The following is a 23,743-nucleotide window of genomic DNA, read 5'->3' as shown; positions in this document are numbered from 1 at the left end:
CAGACAAGTTCGCTGGTACGGGGCACCAGTGAACTTGGCTGGGGGGCTTGACTAGTATGAGCGCCAGGGGGGACTTATACTAGCATAGGGCACAGGGTCAGGAGCAGAGGAGGTTTGCGGCCTCGCATGGCGGCGGGAAACTTGGGGGGGGAAACTTAATTGGTGTGTGTGGTGTGATACTACCTCCCTAACCCGCCCTAACCTAACTAACCCGCCCTAAGAACAGAAATATAAAATAAAACTAAACTAAAAAAAAGAAAATTAACTTTTTTTTTTTTTTTTTTAAAGACTTCTAGTGCAAAGAACCCTGCGCCGAAAAAAGGCGTTTACCTAATCAGTGGTGTGCACACTGATTAGCGCTTGGTGGCGGCAGGGAGCGCAGAAGTCAGTGGGGTGTCTGGCCACTCAGCCCAGAACAATGGCTGATGGCACGTACACAGACCCCCGCACAAAAAACCCGAAAAAAAAAAAAAAAAAAAAGATTTACCTGGAAAAAAAACACCTGCCTGAACCCAAAAAAAAAAACGCTAATCATTGATAAATCACTGACAGCGGTGGGACAGGCCGCACACACAGGTACGGTCTGTCCACACAGCACAGGCCTGCTACTGGTGGCACAGACCGCCTATTGGTGCAAAAAATAAAAAGACGATTTAACCCCTTAAGGACCAAGGACGTACCGGTACGTCCTGAGTCCTTTCCCTTTCTGTAACGACGTGGCCCCGCGTCATAGCGGGTCAGGCCCGGCCTCTAACAACGGCCGGGACCCGTGGCTAATAGCACGCGGCATTGATCGCGGTGCCGCATGCTATTAACCCTTTAGACACGGCGTTCAAACTTGAACGCTGCGTCTAAAGTGAAAGTGAAACCATGCCGGGATCGCCGCGGCGTCCCGAACAGCTGTTAGACACGAGGAGGGTCTCCTACCTTGCCTCCTGGTGTTCGATCGCCAAATGACTGCTCTGTGCCTGAGATCCAGGCATGAGCAGTCAAGCGGCAGAATCATCGATCACTGGTTTCCTATGAGAAACCAGTGATCAATGAGAAAGATCATTGTGTGCAGTGTTATAGCCCCTATGGGAGCTATAACACTGCAAAAAAAAAGTGGAAAAAAAAGTGAATAAAGATCATTTAACACCTCCCCTATTAAAAGTTTAAATCACCCCCCTTTTCCCATAAAAAAAAAAACAGTGTAAATAAAAATAAACATATGTGGTATCGCCACGTGCGGAAATGTCCGAATTATAAAAATATATCATTAATTAAACCGCACGGTCAATGGCGTACGCGCCAAAAAATTCCAAAGTCCAAAATAGTGTCTTTTTGGTAACTTTTTATATAATGAAAAAATGAATAAAAAGTGATCAACAAGTCAGATCAATACAAGTCAGATCAATGGTACCGCTAAAAACTTCAGATCACGGCGCAAAAAATGAGCCCTCATACCGACCCATACGCGGTAAAATAAAAAAGTTATAGGGGTCAGAAAATGCCAATTTTAAACATATAAATTTTCCTGCATGTACCGTATATACTCGAGTATAAGCCGAGTTTTTCAGCACGATTTTTCGTGCTGAAAACACCCCCCTCGGCTTATACTCGAGTGAACTCCCCCACCCGCAGTGGTCTTCAACCTGCGGACCTCCAGAGGTTTCAAAACTACAACTCCCAGCAAGCCCGGGCAGCCATCGGCTGTCCGGGCTTGCTGGGAGTTGTAGTTTTGAAACCTCCGGAGGTCCGCAGGTTGAAGACCACTGCGGCCTTCAACATCATCCAGCCCCCTCTCACCCCCTTTAGTTCTGAGTACTCACCTCCGCTCGGCGCTGGTCCGGTCCTGCAGGGCTGTCCGGAGAGGAGGTGGTCCGGTGGCATAGTGGTTCCGGGCTGCTATCTTCACCGGGGGCGCCTCTTCTAAGCGCTTCGGGCCCGGCCTCAGAATAGTCACGTTGCCGTGACAACGACGCAGAGGTGCGTTCATTGCCAACGTACTTCTGCGTCATTGTCAAGGCAACGCCTCTATTCCGGGCCGGAAGCGCGGAGAAGAGGCGCCCCCCGGTGAAGATAGCAGCCCGGACCACCTCCTCACCGGACCACCTCCTCACCGGACAGCCCTGCAGGACCGGACCAGCGCCGAGCGGAGGTGAGTACTGTACAGAACTAAAGGGGGTGAGAGGGGGCTGGATGATGTTGAAGGCCGCAGTGGTCTTCAACCTGCGGACCTCCGGAGGTTTCAAAACTACAACTCCCAGCAAGCCCGGACAGCCGATGGCTGCCCGGGCTTGCTGGGAGTTGTAGTTTTGAAACCTCTGGAGGTCCGCAGGTTGAAGACCACTGAGGGCGAATGATGAGAAGAGGATGATGAAGGGGGGGGGTGTGGGGATGATGAAGGGGGGTGGGGATGATGAAGGGGGGGGTGTGGGATGATTACAAGGGGATGATGAAGGGGGGATGTGTGGGATGATAAGGGGATGATGAAGGGGGGATGTGCGGGATGATAAGGGGATGATGAAGGGGGGATGTGTGGGATGATAAGGGGATGATGAAGGGGGGATGTGTGGGATGATAAGGGGATGATGAAGGGGGGGGTGTGGGATGATTACAAGGGGATGATGAAGGGGGGATGTGTGGGATGATAAGGGGATGATGAAGGGGGGATGTGCGGGATGATAAGGGGATGATGAAGGGGGGATGTGTGGGATGATGACAAGGGGATGATGAAGGGGGGATGTGTGGGATGATAAGGGGATGATGAAGGGGGGATGTGTGGGATGATGACAAGGGGATGATGATGAGGATGTTAATGACGGGTCTGGATGATGACAGGGGGGGATGAGGTATTTCCCACCCTAGGCTTATACTCGAGTCAATAACTTTTCCTGGGATTTTGGGTTGAAATTAGGGGTCTCGGCTTATACTCGGGTCGGCTTATACTCGAGTATATACGGTAGTTATGATTTTTTTCAGAAGTGCGACAAAATCAAACCTATATAAGTAGGGGATCATTTTAATCGTATGGACCTACAGAATAAAGATAAGGTGTCATTTTTACCGAAAAATTTTGTGCGTAGAAACAGAAGCACCCAAAAGTTACAAAATGGCGTTTTTTTTTTACATTTTGTCTCACAATTATTTTTTTTTGCATTTTGCCGTAGATTTTTGGGTAAAATGACTGATGTCACTACAAAGTAGAATTGGTGGCCCAAAAAATAAGCTATCATATGGATTTTTAGGTGCAAAATTGAAAGGGTTATGATTTTTTAAAGGTAAGGAGGAAAAAACGAAAGTGCAAAAACGGAAAAACCCCTGGTCCTTAAGGGGTTAATACCCAAAAAAGCGCCTTCACCACAAAAAAACGCAGATCAGTACTACGGGACTGATAAGCGCCGGGTGGGCTTTAGCTAACAGTGGCGGACCACTCTTTTATAGCTAAGAGGGCCCGCCACACATTTAGAAAAAATAGGTCTGCGCCCCCATAAAAACCCTGGGGGCAGACCACAGCGACCCTGTAGGGCCGGGGTCGCGCAGCTAAAGGTGCCGCGGACACCTACAGATGAAAAAAAAAAGGTCTGCACCCCGCCCCCCCCCCCCAAAAAAAAGCTGGGGGCAGACCACAGCGACCCTGTAGGGCCGGGTCACGCAGCTAAAGGTGCTACGGACCCACAGACACCTACAGATGGTACACACCCAAAAAAAAAATTAACCCCTAACTATCCCTACCTAATCTATTGCTTTCCCTGACTGCTTTCTGTGTCAAGGGGCGACAGAAAGGGGGCAAGGGGGCACTTTTTAGTGTATGAGGGGGGAGATGGCAGCACGGGACTCCGTCCTGTACACCAGATCACTGAAGAATGGTGGGCAGAATGGAACAGCGTGCTCCTGCACCCACTTCCCTCCTCCCCATACTGCAGTGATTGGTGCGGTCACTACGGCCGCTCAATCACTGCTGTACTGGGGGGGTGGCAACAGTGCCGCCCCCCAGTACTGTACGGATCATGATTGGTGGTGTATATCACACCACCGATCATCTTCATTATCCGGGTCATTGGTTCACAAGTGACCCAGATGACCCAAAACTGCCGCAGACTGCTGGTTAGTATTTACCGGCCATCTGCGGCAATCGCCGATATGGGGGATCCTCAGGAATGATTTCAGCAGACATCCGGCTCCGATCCCTGCCCGGCGAGCTGCGGGGAATGGAATCGCCGAAAATCGCGGGTCTGAATTGACCGGTCACAGGACCCCCCCTGGGCGATATGCCGGGATGGCTGCTGAATAGTATCAGCAGGCATCCCGGTCCGGTCCGTGCCCGGCGAGGACTTTGAAACAGGGGCGTATTGATACGCCCGGTGTCCTTAAGGGGTGATACTTGATGGCATACTTTCTTGGTTATTGTAGATATTTTCTGGGTGACAACCAATAAGCTTGCAATATAAGCTCCCACAGGAGTTGTCACTCAGCTTTTCCAGAGTCCTGAAAAACAAAGCAAGTCTGATGTATGTATCACTACATAGCTAAGCCCATAGCTAGGCCTCTAGGAAAGCTGGAAAGTTACTCCTGTGGGAGATGTCATGGCAACTCTTCTGCTTGTCACTCAACTATATTGAGGTTTGAATACACCAGAGAACAAAGATAGGCGACACAGCCTGCCCAAAGTATTTTATTGTACCAGCCTGAACTGAGCAAGATGCCAACCAGAAGGAAATTGCTCAAGGCAGTGCTCAACATCCTTGTAAAGTAGGTTCAACATTCCACCAAGTAGCATAGAAATGGAGGGGCACTCACCGATATAACAAAGGTTTCTTTATTACATTACATGGGTACAGCACACAGAGACAACTTGAGCAGACGCCCGCGTCTGCTCAAGTTGTCTCTGTGTACTGTACTCGTGTAATGGAATAAAGGGACCCTTGTCTTATTGCCATACATTGGTGAGTGCTTCTTGTTTTTCCCTACTTGGTTGGATTTAGTGTGGTTTAAGTTTAGGAAGAGAAGTTACATAGGCAGAGAATAATAAAAGTATTTTACAGTCCATAGATTTGAATTCTTGCCTCAATGGTGTATGAAAAAAACATGTGGGAATGGATTTAAAAATTTTAAAAGTTCTGTATAAAATAACATTAAAACCATGTAAAAAAAAACTTAATAAAATCGTCTTGAGCTGTGGATGAAATCCACTGCCATTAGTCCATTACAGATAGGGCGAGGGAAGGGCTTCAGTAGGTCGCTTCATCCATATTGTCATCACTGTCTCCTCCAAAATCTTCACCGTTGTCAAAATAGGACATGATGTAATCCGTCTCCTGCAACAACAACGGTCAGGGGTAAGAGGGGTACAGATGCTTAAAAGATATATATTTTTTTTTAATCCCTTATGCCCAGGCTACCAAAATAAAAATATTAAACATTAACGTAACTTCCTTCGCTCCCCCCCCCCCCACCCGATGCCACCGATACCACCGTCTCGTCCTCTGGCCCTGGTGCCCGACATGTAACACTGTTATGATGTCTAAGCCGTAGTTATACGTGTCGGGCACCAAAAGCCGGGAGAGGACCGGCGCTGGAGGATGGGACAGCGATATCTGTGGCATCGGGGGAGCAGCGGAAGGTAAGTTAATGTTTATTATTTTTATTCTAGGTAATAGGAGATCCAAGAAAGGGAGATGAATCGCGCTGCCACAAGAAGTATGTATAAGGTAAATTTATTGCACACAAAGGATCCACGTGACGCGTTTCAAAGCTGATCCGGCTTTTTCGTCAGACGCCTGACAAAAAAATCTGGAGCAAGTTTGAAACGTGTTGCGTGGATCCTTTGTGTGCAATTAATTTACCTTATACATACTTCTTGTGGCAGCGCGATTCCTCTCCCTTTCTTGGATTCCTTTTACCTACATTTGCGCCTGGACGCTGGGAGCCGCAGCAGCCGCTATCACAGGATTCCTGATAAAGCGCATTGAGTGTTGTGCCTCCATTCGCACAACTCGCACAGGTGAGTGCCTTTTGATTGGGCTCTCCACTATCTCATCCATCAGGTTCTATCCAGGGGCGCGCACCCTGTTCTCTTTTGTATTATTTTTATTCTGGCTGCCTGGGCATTAGGGATAAAAAAAAAAAAACTCACTGAAGTTCTAATTTATGTAACACATTGTAAGAATTCACTGGTTATTTATAAAAAGGTGAAAATTCCTTAAAAATATTTAATAATAACATAAACCCCCAATGCTGTAGAGCATTATAATACACACCTCATGTGCTGTAGGGCATTATAATACACACCTCATGTGCTGTAGGGCATTATAATACACACTTCATGTGCTGTAGAGCATTATAATACACACCCCATGTGCTGTAGAGCATTATAATACACACCTCGTGTGCTATAGAGCATTATAATACACTCCTCATGTGCTGTAGAGTATTATAATACACACCTCGTGTGCTATAGAGCATTATAATACACACCTCATGTGCTGTAGAGCATTATAATACACACCTCATGTGCTATAGAGTATTATAATACACACCTCATGTACTGTAGAGCATTATAATACACACCTCATGTGCTGTAGAGCATTATAATACACACCTCATGTGCTGTAGGGCATTATAATACACACCTCATGTGCTGTAGAGCATTATAATACACACCTCATGTGCTGTAGGGCATTATAATACACACTTCATGTGCTGTAGAGCATTATAATACACACCCCATGTGCTGTAGAGCATTATAATACACACCTCGTGTGCTATAGAGCATTATAATACACACCTCGTGTGCTGTAGAGCATTATAATACACACCTCATGTGCTGCAGAGCATTATAATACACACCTCATGTGCTGTAGAGTATTATAATACACACCTCATGTACTGTAGAGCATTATAATACACACCTCATGTGCTGTAGAGCATTATAATACACACCTCATGTGCTGTAGAGCATTATAATACACACCTCGTGTACTGTAGAGCATTATAATACACACCTCATGTACTATAGAGCATTATAATACACACCTCATGTACTGTAGAGCATTATAATACACACCTCATGTGCTGTAGAGCATTATAATACACACCTCATGTGCTGTAGAGCATTATAATACACACCTCATGTGCTGTAGAGTATTATAATACACACCTCATGTACTGTAGAGCATTATAATACACACCTCATGTGCTGTAGAGTATTATAATACACACCTCATGTGCTGTAGAGCATTATAATACACTCCTCATGTGCTGTAAGGCATTATAATACACACCTCATGTGTTGTAGAGCATTATAATACACACCTCATGTGCTGTAGAGCATTATAATACACACCTCATGTACTGTAGAGCATTATAATACACCTCATGTGCTGTAGAGCATTATAATACACACCTCATGTGCTGTAGAGCATTATAATACACTCCTCATGTGCTGTAAGGCATTATAATACACACCTCATGTGCTGTAGAGCATTATAATACACACCTCATGTGCTGTAGAACATTATAATACACACCTCATGTGCTGTAGAGCATTATAATACACACCTCATGTGCTGTAGAGCATTATAATACACTCCTCATGTGCTGTAAAGCATTATAATACACACCTCATGTGCTGTAGAGCATTATAATACACACCTCATGTGCTGTAGAGCATTATAATACACACCTCATGTGTTGTAGAGCATTATAATACACACCTCATGTGCTGTAGAGCATTATAATACACACCTCATGTGCTGTAGAACATTATAATACACACCTCATGTGCTGTAGAGCATTATAATACACACCTCATGTGCTGTAGAGCATTATAATACACCTCATGTGCTGTAGAGCATTATAATACACACCTCATGTGCTGTAGAGCATTATAATACACTCCTCATGTGCTGTAGAGTATTATAATACACACCTCATGTGCTGTAGAGCATTATAATTGTTACGCCGAGCGCTCCGGGTCCCCGCTCCTCCCCGGAGCGCTCGCAGCGTTCTCTCATTCGCAGCGCCCCGGTCAGACCTGCTGACCGGGTGCGCTGCGATATTACTCCCAGCCGGGATGCGATTTGCGATGCGGGACGCGCCCGCTCGCGATGCGCATCTCGGCTCCCGTACCTGACCCGTTCCCCGTCTGTGTTGTCCCGGCGCGTGCGGCCCCGCTCCTTAGGGCGTGCGCGCGCCGGGTCTCTGCCATTTAAAGGGCCGCTGCGCCACTGTTTGGCGCAGCAGGCCTAATCAGTATTCTCACCTGTGCACTCCCTACTTATACCTCACTTCCCCTGCACTCCCTCGCCGGATCTTGTTGCCATTGTGCCAGTGAAAGCGTTTCCTTGTGTGTTCCTAGCCTGTGTTCCAGACCTCCTGCCGTTGCCCCTGACTACGATCCTTGCTGCCTGCCCTGACCTTCTGCTACGTCCGACCTTGCTCTTGTCTACTCCCTTGTACCGCGCCTATCTTCAGCAGTCAGAGAGGTTGAGCCGTTGCTGGTGGATACGACCTGGTTGCTACCGCCGCTGCAAGACCATCCCGCTTTGCGGCGGGCTCTGGTGAATACCAGTAGCAACTTAGAACCGGTCCACCAACACGGTCCACGCCAATCCCTCTCTGGCACAGAGGATCCACCTCCAGCCAGCCGAATCGTGACAGTAGATCCGGCCATGGATCCCGCTGAAGTCCCACTGCCAGTTGTCGCGACCTCACCACGGTGGTCGCCCAGCAGTCGCAACAGATAGCGCAACAAGGTCACCAGCTGTCTCAACTGAACGTGATGCTACAGCAGCTATTACCACAGCTCCAGCAACAATCTCCTCCGCCAGCTCCTGCACCTCCTCCGCAGCGAGTGGCCGCTTCCGGCTTTCGATTATCCTTGCCGGATAAATTTGATGGGGACTCTAAGTTTTGCCGTGGCTTTCTTTCGCAATGTTCCCTGCACTTGGAGATGATGTCGGACCAGTTTCCAACTGAAAGGTCTAAGGTGGCTTTCGTAGTCAGCCTTCTGTCTGGGAAAGCTCTGTCATGGGCCACACCGCTCTGGGACCGCAATGACCCTGTCACTGCCTCTGTACACTCCTTCTTCACGGAGATCCGAAGTGTCTTTGAGGAACCTGCCCGAGCCTCTTCTGCTGAGACTGCCCTGCTGAACCTGGTCCAGGGTAATTCTTCTGTTGGCGAGTACGCCATCCAATTCCGTACTCTTGCCTCCGAATTATCCTGGAATAATGAGGCCCTCTGCGCGACCTTTAAAAAAGGCCTATCCAGCAACATTAAAGATGTGCTGGCCGCACGAGAAATTCCTGCTAACCTGCATGAACTTATTCATCTTGCCACCCGCATTGACATGCGTTTTTCCAAAAGGCGTCAGGAGCTCCGCCAGGATATGGACTTTGTTCGCACGAGGCGGTTTCTCTCCCTGGCTCCTCTCTCCTCTGCAATCCGTTCCTGTGCCTCCCGCCGTGGAGGCTATGCAAGTTGACCGGTCTCGCTTGACACCTCAAGAGAGGACACGACGCCGCATGGAGAACCTATGCCTGTACTGTGCCGGTACCGAACACTTCTTGAAAGATTGTCCTATCCGTCCTCCCCGCCTGGAAAGACGTATGCTGACTCCGCACAAAGATGAGACAGTTCTTGATGTCTACTCTGCTTCTCCACGCCTTACTGTGCCTGTGCGGATATCTTCCTCTACCTTCTCCTTCTCTGCTACGGCCTTCTTGGATTCCGGATCTGCAGGAAATTTTATTTTGGCCTCTCTCATCAACAGGTTCAACATCCCGGTGACCAGTCTCGCCAGACCCCTCTACATCAATTCTGTTAACAATGAAAGATTGGACTGTACCGTGCGTTACCGCACGGAACCTCTCCTAATGTGTATCGGACCTCATCACGAAAAAATAGAATTTTTGGTCCTCTCCAACTGCACTTCTGAAATTCTTCTTGGATTACCGTGGCTTCAACGCCATTCCCCAACCCTTGATTGGTCCACAGGAGAAATCAAGAACTGGGGTACTTCTTGTCACAAGGACTTTCTTAAATCGGTTCCCAGTACTCCTTGCCGTGACCCTGTGGTTCCCCCTGTATCCGGTCTTCCTAAGGCTTATATGGACTATTCTGACGTTTTTTGCAAAAAGCAAGCTGAGACTTTGCCTCCTCACAGGCCTTATGACTGTCCTATTGACCTCCTCCCGGGTACTACCCCACCCCGGGGCAGAATCTATCCTCTGTCTGCTCCAGAGACTCTTGCCATGTCGGAGTACATCCAGGAGAATTTAAAAAAGGGGTTTATCCGCAAGTCCTCCTCTCCTGCCGGAGCTGTATTTTTTTTTGTGTCCAAAAAAGATGGCTCCCTACGTCCTTGTATTGATTACCGCGGACTTAATAAAATCACGGTAAAAAAACTCTACCCCTTACCTCTTATCTCGGAACTCTTTGATCGCTTACAAGGTGCCCACATCTTTACCAAACTGGACTTAAGAGGTGCTTATAATCTCATCCGCATCAGGGAGGGGGACGAATGGAAGACCGCATTTAACACCAGAGATGGACACTTTGAGTATCTGGTCATGCCCTTTGGCCTATGCAACGCCCCTGCCGTCTTCCAAGACTTTGTTAATGACATTTTTCGTGATCTCCTATATTCCTGTGTTGTGGTTTATCTGGACGATATTCTGATTTTTTCTGCCAACTTAGAAGAACACCGCCAACATGTCCGCATGGTTCTTCAGAGACTTCGTGACAATCAACTTTATGCCAAAATGGAGAAATGTCTCTTTGAATGTCAATCTCTTCCTTTCCTAGGATACTTGGTCTCTGGCCAGGGACTACAAATGGACCCAGATAAACTCTCTGCCGTATTAGATTGGCCACGCCCCTCCGGACTCCGTGCTATCCAACGTTTTTTGGGGTTCGCCAATTATTACAGACAGTTTATTCCACACTTTTCCACTATTGTGGCTCCTATCGTGGCTTTAACCAAGAAAAATGCCAATCTCAAGTCCTGGTCCCCCCAAGCGGAAGACGCATTTAAACATCTCAAGTCTGCCTTTTCTTCCGCTCCCGTGCTCTCCAGACCTGACCCATCTAAACCCTTCCTATTGGAGGTAGATGCCTCCTCAGTGGGAGCTGGAGCTGTCCTTCTACAAAAAAATTCTTCCGGGCATGCTGTGACTTGTGGTTTTTTTTCTAGGACCTTCTCCCCGGCGGAGAGAAACTATTCCATCGGGGATCGAGAACTACTGGCCATTAAATTGGCGCTTGAGGAATGGAGGCACCTGCTGGAGGGATCAAAATTTCCAGTTATCATATACACTGATCACAAGAATCTCTCCTATCTCCAGTCTGCCCAACGACTGAACCCTCGCCAGGCTAGGTGGTCGTTGTTCTTTGCCCGTTTTAACTTTGAAATCCATTTTCGCCCTGCTGACAAGAACATTAGGGCCGATGCCCTCTCTCGTTCTTCTGATGCCTCTGAAGTAGAGGTCTCTCCGCAACACATCATTCCTCCGGACTGTCTGATCTCCACTTCTCCAGCTTCCATCAGGCAAACTCCTCCAGGGAAGACCTTCGTTTCTCCACACCAGCGTCTCGGGATTCTCAAATGGGGACACTCCTCCCACCTCGCAGGCCATGTGGGCATCAAAAAATCCTTGCAACTCATCTCTCGATTTTATTGGTGGCCGACTCTGGAGACTGATGTTATTGATTTCGTGCGGGCCTGTACTGTCTGTGCCCGGGATAAGACTCCTCGCCAGAAGCCTGCTGGTCTCCTTCATCCTCTGCCTGTTCCTGAACAGTCTTGGTCACAGATTGGTATGGACTTTATTACGGACTTGCCCTCATCCCGTGGCAACACAGTTGTTTGGGTGGTCGTTGATCGATTTTCCAAGGTGGCACATTTTATTCCTCTTCCTGGTCTTCCTTCAGCGCCTCAGTTGGCAAAGCAATTTTTTGTACACATTTTTCGTCTTCACGGTTTGCCCACGCATATCGTCTCAGATAGAGGCGTCCAATTCGTGTCTAAATTCTGGAGGGCCCTCTGTAAACAGCTCAAGATCAAATTAAACTTCTCTTCTTCTTATCATCCCCAATCCAATGGGCAAGTAGAAAGAGTTAATCAGGTCCTGGGTGACTATTTACGGCATTTTGTTTCCTCCCGCCAGGATGACTGGGCAGATCTTCTACCATGGGCCGAATTCTCATACAACTTCAGAGTCTCCGAATCTTCTGCTAAATCCCCATTTTTCGTGGTGTACGGCCGTCACCCTCTTCCTCCCCTCCCTACTCCCTTGCCCTCTGGTTTGCCCGCTGTGGATGAAGTGACTCGTGATCTTTCCACCATATGGAAAGAGACCCAAAATTCTCTTTTACAGGCTTCATCCCGGATGAAAAGATTTGCTGATAAAAAAAGAAGAACTCCCCCCATTTTTGCTCCCGGAGACAAGGTATGGCTCTCCGCTAAATATGTCCGCTTTCGTGTCCCCAGTTATAAACTGGGACCACGCTATCTTGGTCCTTTCAAAATCAAGTGCCAGATCAACCCTGTCTCTTACAAACTCCTTCTTCCTCCTTCTCTCCGTATTCCCAATGCCTTCCATGTCTCTCTCCTTAAACCACTCATCCTTAACCGCTTCTCTCCCAAAGTTGTTTCTCTCACTCCAGTTTCCGGATCTTCTGACGTCTTTTCTGTGAAGGAGATTCTAGCATCCAAGACGGTCAGAGGTAAAAGATTCTTCTTGGTCGACTGGGAGAATTGCGGCCCTGAGGAGAGATCCTGGGAACCTGAGGACAACATCCTGGACAAAAGTCTTATCCTCAGGTTCTCAGGCTCCAAAAAGAGGGGGAGACCCAAGGGGGGGGTACTGTTACGCCGAGCGCTCCGGGTCCCCGCTCCTCCCCGGAGCGCTCGCAGCGTTCTCTCATTCGCAGCGCCCTGGTCAGACCTGCTGACCGGGTGCGCTGCGATATAACTCCCAGCCGGGATGCGATTCGCGATGCGGGACGCGCCCGCTCGCGATGCGCATCTCGGCTCCCGTACCTGACCCGTTCCCCGTCTGTGTTGTCCCGGCGCGCGCGGCCCCGCTCCTTAGGGCGCGCGCACGCCGGGTTTCTGCCATTTAAAGGGCCGCTGCGCCACTGTTTGGCGCAGCAGGCCTAATCAGTATTCTCACCTGTGCACTCCCTACTTATACCTCACTTCCCCTGCACTCCCTCGCCGGATCTTGTTGCCATTGTGCCAGTGAAAGCGTTTCCTTGTGTGTTCCTAGCCTGTGTTCCAGACCTCCTGCCGTTGCCCCTGACTACGATCCTTGCTGCCTGCCCTGACCTTCTGCTACGTCCGACCTTGCTCTTGTCTACTCCCTTGTACCGAGCCTATCTTCAGCAGTCAGAGAGGTTGAGCCGTTGCTGGTGGATACGACCTGGTTGCTACCGCTGCTGCAAGACCATCCCGCTTTGCGGCGGGCTCTGGTGAATACCAGTAGCAACTTAGAACCGGTCCACCAACACGGTCCACGACAATCCCTCTCTGGCACAGAGGATCCACCTCCAGCCAGCCGAATTGTGACAATAATACACACCTCATGTGCTGTAGAGCATTATAATACACACCTCATGTGCTGTAGAGCATTATAATACACTCCTCATGTGCTGTAGAGCATTATAATACACACCTCGTGTGCTGTAGGGCATTATAATACACACCTTGTGTGCTGTAGAGCATTATAATACACACCACGTGTGCTGTAGAGCATTATAATACACCTCATGTGCTGTAGAGCATTATAATACACACCTCATGTGCTGTAGAGCATTATAATACACCTCATGTGCTGTAGAGCATTATAATACACACCTCACGTACTGTAGAGCATTATAATACACACCTCATGTGCTGTAGAGCATTATAATACACACCTCATGTGCTGTAGAGCATTATAATACACACCTCATGTGCTGTAGAGCATTATAATACACTCCTCATGTGCTGTAGGGCATTATAATACACACCTCATGTACTGTAGAGCATTATTATACACTCCTCATGTACTGTAGAGCATTATAATACACTCCTCATGTGCTGTAGAGCATTATAATACACACCTCATGTACTGTAGAGCATTATAATACACACCTCGTGTGCTGTAGAGCATTATAATACACTCCTCATGTACTGTAGAGCATTATAATACACTCCTCATGTGCTGTAGAGCATTATAAATACACCCTCATGTACTGTAGAGCATTATAATACACACTTCATGTACTGTAGAGCATTATAATACACTCCTCATGTGCTGTAGGGCATTATAATACACACCTCATGTGCTGTAGAGCATTATAATACACACCTCGTGTTCTGTAGAGCATTATAATACACATCTCATGTGCTGTAGAGCATTATAATACACACCTCATGTGCTGTAGAGCATTATAATACACACCTCATGTGCTGTAGAGCATTATAATACACACCTCATGTGCAGTAGAGCATTATAATACACACCTCATGTGCTGTAGAGCATTATAATACACACCTCATGTGCTGTAGAGCATTATAATACACTCCTCATGTGCTGTAGAGCATTATAATACACTCCTCATGTGCTGTAGAGCATTATAATACACACCTCGTGTGCTGTAGGGCATTATAATACACACCTTGTGTGTTGTAGAGCATTATAATACACACCACGTGTGCTGTAGAGCATTATAATACACCTCATGTGCTGTAGAGCATTATAATACACTCCTCATGTGCTGTAGAGCATTATAAATACACCCTCATGTACTGTAGAGCATTATAATACACACTTCATGTACTGTAGAGCATTATAATACACTCCTCATGTGCTGTAGGGCATTATAATACACACCTCATGTGCTGTAGAGCATTATAATACACACCTCGTGTTCTGTAGAGCATTATAATACACATCTCATGTGCTGTAAAGCAATACACACCTCATGTGCTGTAGAGCATTATAATACACCTCATGTGCTGTAGAGCATTATAATACACACCTCATGTGCTGTAGAGCATTATAATACACACCCCATGTGCTCTACTCCCTTGTACCGAGCCTATCTTCAGCAGTCAGAGAGGTTGAGCCGTTGCTGGTGGATACGACCTGGTTGCTACCGCTGCTGCAAGACCATCCCGCTTTGCGGCGGGCTCTGGTGAATACCAGTAGCAACTTAGAACCGGTCCACCAACACGGTCCACGCCAATCCCTCTCTGGCACAGAGGATCCACCTCCAGCCAGCCGAATTGTGACAATAATACACACCTCATGTGCTGTAGAGCATTATAATACACACCTCATGTGCTGTAGAGCATTATAATACACTCCTCATGTGCTGTAGAGCATTATAATACACTCCTCATGTGCTGTAGAGCATTATAATACACACCTCATGTGCTGTAGAGCATTATAATACACACCTCATGTGCTGTAGGGCATTATAATACACACCTCATGTGCTGTAGAGCATTATAATACACACCTCATGTGCTGTAGAGCATTATAATACACTCCTCATGTGCTGTAGAGCATTATAATACACACCTCATGTGCTGTAGAGCATTATAATACACACCTCATGTGCTGTAGAGCATTATAATACACACCTCATGTGCTGTAGAGCATTATAATACACTCCTCGTGTGCTGTAGAGCATTATAATACACACCTCATGTGCTGTAGAGCATTATAATACACACCTCATGTGCTGTAGAGCATTATAATACACACCCCATGTGCTGTAAAGCAATACACACCTCATGTGCTGTAGAGCATTATAATACACCTCATGTGCTGTAGAGCATTATAATACACACCTCATGTGCTGTAGAGCATTATAATACACACCCCATGTGCTGTAGAGCATTATAATACACACCTCATGTGCATTATAGCACATAAACACAATTTGCTGTTAAGCCTCATAATACACCTCAGCTGATGCAGACCTTCATTTTTATAACGAGGGCAATTCATATCAATCTACTGTGGACACGAATCCCCACTTACTCTTCAAAAAGATATTCTGCAGCAGCTGATGTGCACAATACACAGAATAATGTATAGTATATAATGTATACCGGTTCATATGCTCTCAAAATTCCATGGAGGCTTCTAATGTTCTTATAATTTATAGGAGAGAATGAATTATCATACGTATAATTACCAGTAGATTACAATATATATATAACATACAAGAACATTTATGTATATGCAGAAGATACACAAAAAAACCTAGTCTTACCTCCTCATGCTCCTCTTCATCATACTCTTCCTCTTCTTCCTTCTCTTCTTCCTCTTCTTTCTTCTCTTCCTCCTCCTCAGAGCTGATCTCCTCTTCCTTCTTTTCTAGGTTCTGCAGGACACAGAGCACACCTCAGTTCCTAAAGTGATACTACAACTCTAAGCTTGCAAAAAAGACTGAGGGGACAGTGGGGCAAAAAAGTATTTATGCACCAATTGTGTAAGTTCTCCCACTTTAAAAGATGAGAGGCCTGTAATTTTCATCATAGGTATACCTCAACGATGAGAGACAGAATGAGAAAAAAAAAATCCATAAAATCATATTGTCTGATTTTTAAAGAATTTATTTGCAAATGATGGTGAAAAATAAGTATTTGGTTAATAACAAAAGTTTATCTCAATACTTTGTTATATATCCTTTGTTGGCAATGACAGGTCAAATGTTTTCTGTAAGTCTTCACAAGGTTTTCACACACTGTTGCTGGTATTTTGGCCCATTCCTCCATGCAGATCTCCTCTAGAGCAGTGATGTTTTTGGGCTGTCGCTGGGCAACACGGACTTTCAATTCCCTCCAAAGGTTTTCTATGGGGTTGAGATCTGTAGACTGGCTAGACTACTCCAGGACCTTGAAATGCTTCTTACGAAGCAACTCCTTTGTTGCCCGAGTGGCGTGTTTGGGATCATTGTCATGCTGAAAGACCAGCCACGTTTCATCTTCATTGCCCTTGCTGATGGAAGGAGGTTTTCACTCAAAATCTCACGATACATGGCCCCATTCATTCTTTCCTTTACACGGATCAGTTGTCCTGGTCTCTTAGCAGAAAAACAGCCCCAAAGCATGATGTTTCCACCCCCTGCTTCACAGTAGGTATGGTGTTCTTTGGATGCAACTCAGCATTCTTTCTCCTCCAAACACGACAAGGTGAGTTTTTACCAAAAAGTTCTACTTTGGTTTCACCTGACCATATTACATTCTCCCAATACTCTTCTGGATCATCCAAATGCTCTCTTAGCAAACTTCAGACAGGCCCGAACATGTACTGGCTTAAGCAGGGGGACACGTCTGGCACTGCATGATTTGTGTCCCTGGTGGCGTAGTGTGTTACTGATGGTAGCCTTTGTTACTTTGGTCCAAGCTCTCTACAGGTCATTCCCTAGGTCCCCCCGTGTGGTGCTGGGATTTTTGTTCACCGTTCTTGTGATCATTTTGACACCACAAGGTGAGATCTTGCGTGGAGCCCCAGATCGAGGGAGATTATCAGTGGTCTTGTATGTCTTCCATTTTCTAATAATTGCTCCCACAGTTGATTTCTTCACACCAAGCTGCTTGCCTATTGTAGATTCCGTCTTCCCAGCCGGGTGCAGGTCTACAATTTTGTTTCTGGTGTCTTTTGCTCTTTGGTCTTGGCCATAGTGGAGTTTGGAGTCTGACTGTTTGAGGTTGTGGACAGGTGTCTTTTATACTGATAATAAGTTCAAACAGGTGTCATTAATACATGTAATGAGTGGAGGACAGAGGAGACTCTTAAAGAAGAAGTTACAGGTCTGTGAGAGCCAGAATTCTTGCTTGTTTGTAGGTGAACAAATACTTATTTCCCACCATAATTTGCAAATAAATTCTTTAAAGATCAGACAATGTGATTTTATGGATCTTTTTTTCTCATTCTGTCTCTCATAGTTGAGGTATAACCTATGATGAAAATTACAGGCCTCTCTCATCTTTTTAAGTGGGAGAATTTGCACAATTGGTGGCTGACTAAATACTTTTTTTTCCCCCACTGTATGTATTGAAAGTATGGAAATACCCCATATGTGGATGTCGTGTGCTCTGCGGGCGCACTACAATGCTCAGAAGAGAAGGAGTCACATTTGGCTTTTGGAGAGAGAATTTTGCGGAAATTGTTTTTGGGTGGCATGTTGCATTTAGGAAGCCCCTATGGTGCCATAACAGAACCCCCCCCACATGGCATACTATTTTGGAAACTACACCCCTCAAGGAACGTAACAAGCAGTACAGTGAGCCTTAACACCCCACAGGTGTTTGATAAATGTCCGTTAAAGTGGGATGTGAAAAGGAAAAAATGTTTACACTAAAATGCTGGGGTTACCCCAAATTTTCATTTTCACAAGTTGTAACAGGAGAAAATGTCCCCCACAATTTGTAAATACATTTCTTTGGAGTAAGGACATATTTCATATTTGGATGTTAACTGCTCTGCGGGTGCACACCAGGTCTCAGAAGAGCAGGAGTGCCATTCAGCTTTTGGAGAATTTTACTCGAATCGGTCAGGGGCCTTGAGCGTTAACAGAGCTACCATTGTGCTAGAACAGCGGGACCCCCCCTCAAGTGCCATCATTTTGGAAACTATACCACTTAAGGAACATAACAAGCGTTACAGTGAGTATTTACACATCACAGGTGTTTTGAACAGTGGGCCATAAAATGACAACATAGTTTTTACTTCACAAAAATGCCGGTGTTACCTCGAATTTTTTATTTGCACAAAGGTAATAGGAGAAAACGCCCCCCAAATTTTGTAACCCCATTGCTTCTAAGTATGGAAATACCCCATATGTGGATGTAACATGCTGTGCGGGCGCACTACACGGCTCAAGAGTCATGGAGCTATCTTTGCATTTGAGGCCTATGGCATATCAGTAGCTGACGGTTACCTATATTAAGCGGAAAATAACAAAAAGAAACACCCACATGTGACCCTATTACAGACAGTACCCCCCCCCCCCCCCCCCCCACTGGGGAAGGTGTATTTGGGAGGACTTGACATTTGGAATGGACCGGTGTTCCCAAAATTTATTTTCTAGGAATGGATGAAATGTACTATGGGGAAAATTAAAATTTTACTACTGATATGCCAATTATTTACCCAGAATGATGACACAGAGCATAGCCAAAAGTAAAAAATATGCCCGCCCCAAACCCTATGCTCTGAATCATCATTCTGGGAATGTGATGTGTGTGGCCGTCCCTAACCTGTTGCCTCAAATGCGCTGTACATTTGAGGCAACACCCCCCCCCCGATGATAGTGACACAGTGACCCATTTTTGTATAAAAGAGTTTTTGGGGAATTTAATGGTTTATGGGGTTAACATTTGGAATGTACTCTAGACTTGGTACACTGGGGTCAAATTATGGGAGATTTTTTTTTACTTTTTCTTTTTACAGTCTACCCACCTTTCCCTTGCTCTATCTTTCCCTGCACTAATGGTGGCAGGAGGCCACTTTCTCTGCCCTGAGGGGCACAGATCTCGTCAGATGGGGGGTCCTTGGCACCTTCACTCAGCTCTGCCGACTGACTGAGCTCAGTGGGTTGGCAGAGCTGAGAGAAGGGGACATTAACCCCTCCTCTGCTGGCTGCTATTGGTCGGATGGTCGTCCAACCACCTCCCCCCAAGCAACAGGAGGTGACCCGTAAGACCGGAATCGTCGCAGATCGCCGGTGTGAATTCTCCCGCGTTCTACGGCGATCGCTGGGCTGGGGGAGGGGGGCATTCAGGTCCAGTCCCCGCCCGACGAGAGGCAGGGACCGGAATTCCCACGGGCGTACAGGTCCTTAAGTCCCAGGTAGAAAGGGCGTACTTGTATGTCCTGTGTCCTAGATGGGTTAATACCAAATTGTCCTAGGTAAGCAGCATGGGAATGTATCACTGTAAACACAGCTGCCATTCAGGAGCTTGGGAAATCTGTAACGGTGGCCCCTTTAGTCACCATCAGAAAGAATTACGTTTACTGACACTATTTCATTTTCAGCTACCACAATGTAAAGATGAAGCAGAGCTTAATTTGTCAAGTTACTGCTGTTTAATTCTCCCTCTTTTACAGAACTACCTGTTGTCTGTTACTGAATCATAGCAGACAGTGAATGCTGCGGGGACCCGACGCCGTCTGGCAGCAGCTGCTGCGGTGGAGAACAATTACACGTATATGTATTGTCTGAGGTAATGATGACTTGTCTAGTAATACAGCAATCATGGCTGCTGGTTGGGGGAGGCATGTGAGGAGAATGTGACAGGAAAAATGCTGCTGCCGATTCCCGGTTCATCACTCCCACGCGTATCCCAGCAGTTTAGGGTCTGTGTGTAGGATTCCTAAAGAGAAGGGGCATGTTGACATACGCAGCTTTACTCCACAGCAGCGTTTCCCAACCAGGGTGCCTCCAGCTGTAGCAAAACTACAACTCCCAGCATGCCCGAACAGCCAACGGCTGTCCGGGCATGCTGGGAGTTGTAGTTTTGCAACAGCTGGAGGCACCTTGGTTGGGAAACTCTACTCTACAGTGATGTGGTGCATGCTGAGTACTGACTACAGATACAAGACAGTTCATGGGAATGAGTACAAGGAGGTCTAGAGGTGTAACCTAAATTCTGAAGTGCAGTAGTAGTGTTAGGCTGCATCCACACTATAAAATTCATCCGTTAAAAGATCCATTATAAACGTCTGTTAGAAAATCTTTAAAAACGGATGTTAAACATCCGTTACAAAATCTCAATCAAGTCTATGGGATTTTTTCATTATCCGTTACGACCCGTTATAGTCCGTCATGAATAACGGACGTTAATTGTGATGGAAGAAAAAACGGCACATGCACAAATTTTTCTTCCGTCACAAGAAACGGGTAAATTAACGGCCATTATTTTTAACACTGAAGTCTATGGCAAATGGATGAGCCTTTATGTCATCCGTTTGCACCCGGTTTACAATATCCGTTATTACTCCTGAGCATGCTCAGAAGAGGTGACAGCAGCAGACTCCTGCAGTGCTGAGGGACTACTACTACTCCCATCATGGAACAGACTTGTTTCCATGATGGGAGTAGTAATTCCCCGGCTGCGGTAGTCTGCCGGTGGCTGGGGAGGCTACATTAGTGTTTGTACTACAACCCCCATCATGGAACATGCTCTGTTCCATGATGGGGGTTGTAGTACAGGGGCTAAGGGATTGATCGCAAGGGTTTCAGACCCGATGCGATTAGAAGTTATTAAACAGAGGAGCAGGCGGCATGCTGCGCTCCCTACGATGTATGATGTATTTACTTTCATTTTTAAATTCCCCACCGGGAGCCCTGAATGGCTGGTACTGAGGAGCCATTCAGGGCTCCCAGCAGGGTTTTCAAAAAGATGTGCTGTGGTGGGGAAAGATATATAGAATCGCCTGGGGGGGGGGGTATATATCTGGCCCCCACAGCGCTTCTATATAGCTTGCCCCCCCCAGCGCATTTTATATATGTTCCCCTCCGCAGCGCAGTTATATATGTTCCCCCGCAGCGCATATATATATATATGTTCCCCTCTGCACCACAGTTATATATGTTACCACCGCAGCACATATATATGTTCCCCAGGCAGCAATATCATAAGCCGCTGGCAGCACTATGAATGAAAAGTATTCTACAGCAGCGACAGAAAGGAAATTCAAAAAGAAAAGAACTTCCTCTGGCGCATACAGCAGCTGATAAGTACTGGAAGGGTTAAGATTTTTTAAATAGAAGTTATTTACAAATCTGTTTCACTTTCTGGCACCAGTTGATTTAAAAAAAAAAAAAAATGTTTTTCATTGGAGTACCCCTTTAAGACAATCACTTAAATGGATAGCCACAACACACCCCCTTCTGAAATACTCTGAATAGTGCACACGCTCATCTTCTTAAATAATCTGTGCTGCTGAAGTATCCTGCTCTGCTATTCGCCTGTATTCTCTTACTCAGTACCACAAAAGAAAAGATGATATACCAAAAGAGCGCACATCCACTATAAGAATACATTTGAAAAAGTAGATTTTTGGATTTACTGTAAAATCTCTTTCTCGGAGCTTCTATTGGGGGACACAGGACCATGGGTATATGCTGCTTGCCACTAGGAGGCTGACACTAGGCAAAAAACAAAAGAAGGTCGACCCCTCCCGGCAGGATATACCCGCCTCCTGGCTCTGAGCAACTCAGTTTAGTCCCAAAGCAGAGGAGAACCAACCAAGACAGAACTGTCCGAACAAACCCCAGAAAAGGAAGGAAACCGACAACAAACAAAACGGACATAGCCACTAGTAAGTCAGACAACAGACAGACAAAGAGCGAGCTCACCCAGGTTCTGTGCCCAGGGAGATGCAGGTCTAGAGGGAGCAGTGGGATCGGTCCTGTGCCCAGAGAGATGCAGGTCTAGAGGGAGCAGTGGGATCGGTCCTGTGCCCAGAGAGATGCAGGTCTAGAGGGAGCAGTGGGATCGGTCCTGTGCCCAGAGAGATGCAGGTCTACTGGGAGCAGTGGGATCGGTCCTGTGCCCAGAGAGATGCAGGTCTACTGGGAGCAGTGGGATCGGTCCTGTGCCCAGAGAGATGCAGGTCTAGAGGGAGCAGTGGGATTGGTCCTGTGCCCAGAGAGATGCAGGTCTAGAGGGAGCAGTGGAATCGGTCCTGTGCCCAGAGAGATGCAGGTCTAGAGGGAGCAGTGGGATCGGTCCTGTTCCCAGAAAGATGCAGGTCTAGAGGGAGCAGTGGGATCGGTCCTGTGCCCAGAGAGATGCAGGTCTAGAGGGAGCAGTGGGATCGGTCCTGTGTCCAGGGAGATGCAGGTCTAGAGGGAGCAGTGGGATCGGTCCTGTGCCCAGAGAGATGCAGGTCTAGAGGGAGCAGTGGGATCGGTCCTGTGCCCAGAGAGATGCAGGTCTAGAGGGAGCAGTGGGATCGGTCCTGTGCCCAGAGAGATGCAGGTCTAGAGGGAGCAGTGGGATCGGTCCTGTGCCCAGAGAGATGCAGGTCTACTGGGAGCAGTGGGATCGGTCCTGTGCCCAGAGAGATGCAGGTCTACTGGGAGCAGTGGGATCGGTCCTGTGCCCAGAGAGATGCAGGTCTAGACGGAGCAGTGGGATTGGTCCTGTGCCCAGAGAGATGCAGGTCTAGAGGGAGCAGTGGGATCGGTCCTGTGCCCAGAGAGATGCAGGTCTAGAGGGAGCAGTGGGATCGGTCCTGTTCCCAGAAAGATGCAGGTCTAGAGGGAGCAGTGGGATCGGTCCTGTGCCCAGAGAGATGCAGGTCTAGAGGGAGCAGTGGGATCGGTCCTGTGTCCAGGGAGATGCAGGTCTAGAGGGAGCAGTGGGATCGGTCCTGTGCCCAGAGAGATGCAGGTCTAGAGGGAGCAGTGGGATCGGTCCTGTGCCCAGAGAGATGCAGGTCTAGAGGAAGCAGTGGGATCGGTCCTGTGCCCAGAGAGATGCAGGTCTAGAGGGAGCAGTGGGATCGGTCCTGTGCCCAGAGAGATGCAGGTCTAGAGGGAGCAGTGGGATCGGTCCTGTGCCCAGAGAGATGCAGGTCTAGAGGGAGCAGTGGGATCGGTCCTGTGCCCAGAGAGATGCAGGTCTAGAGGGAGCAGTGGGATCGGTCCTGTGCCCAGAGAGATGCAGGTCTAGAGGGAGCAGTGGGGTCGGTCCTGTGCCCAGAGAGATGCAGGTCTAGAGGGAGCAGTGGGATCGGTCCTG

At 47.3% G+C, this 23,743-nt stretch overlaps 1 protein-coding gene across 1 annotated transcript in view; it reads right to left on the bottom strand.

Annotated features, from left to right (window-relative positions):
- Positions 1-4,901: 4,901 nt before the first annotated feature.
- POLR3GL (RNA polymerase III subunit GL) overlaps positions 4,902-23,743 on the bottom strand; it is a 48,552-nt gene continuing 29,710 nt past the window's right edge. Inside the window, exons 7-8 of the mRNA XM_056546021.1 lie at positions 16,258-16,368; positions 4,902-5,300 (exon numbers count right to left, since the gene is read on the bottom strand). Coding sequence (XP_056401996.1) covers positions 5,214-5,300; positions 16,258-16,368 — 198 coding nt within the window. The 3' untranslated portion in view covers positions 4,902-5,213. The remainder of the gene's footprint in view (positions 5,301-16,257; positions 16,369-23,743) is intronic.

The sequence above is a fragment of the Hyla sarda genome, chromosome 11 (genome assembly GCF_029499605.1).
Source record: "Hyla sarda isolate aHylSar1 chromosome 11, aHylSar1.hap1, whole genome shotgun sequence".
Lineage (NCBI taxonomy): Eukaryota > Metazoa > Chordata > Amphibia > Anura > Hylidae > Hyla > Hyla sarda.
The sequence above is the reverse complement of the archived record's forward strand: the minus strand, read 5'-3'. Positions and strand labels throughout refer to the sequence as shown.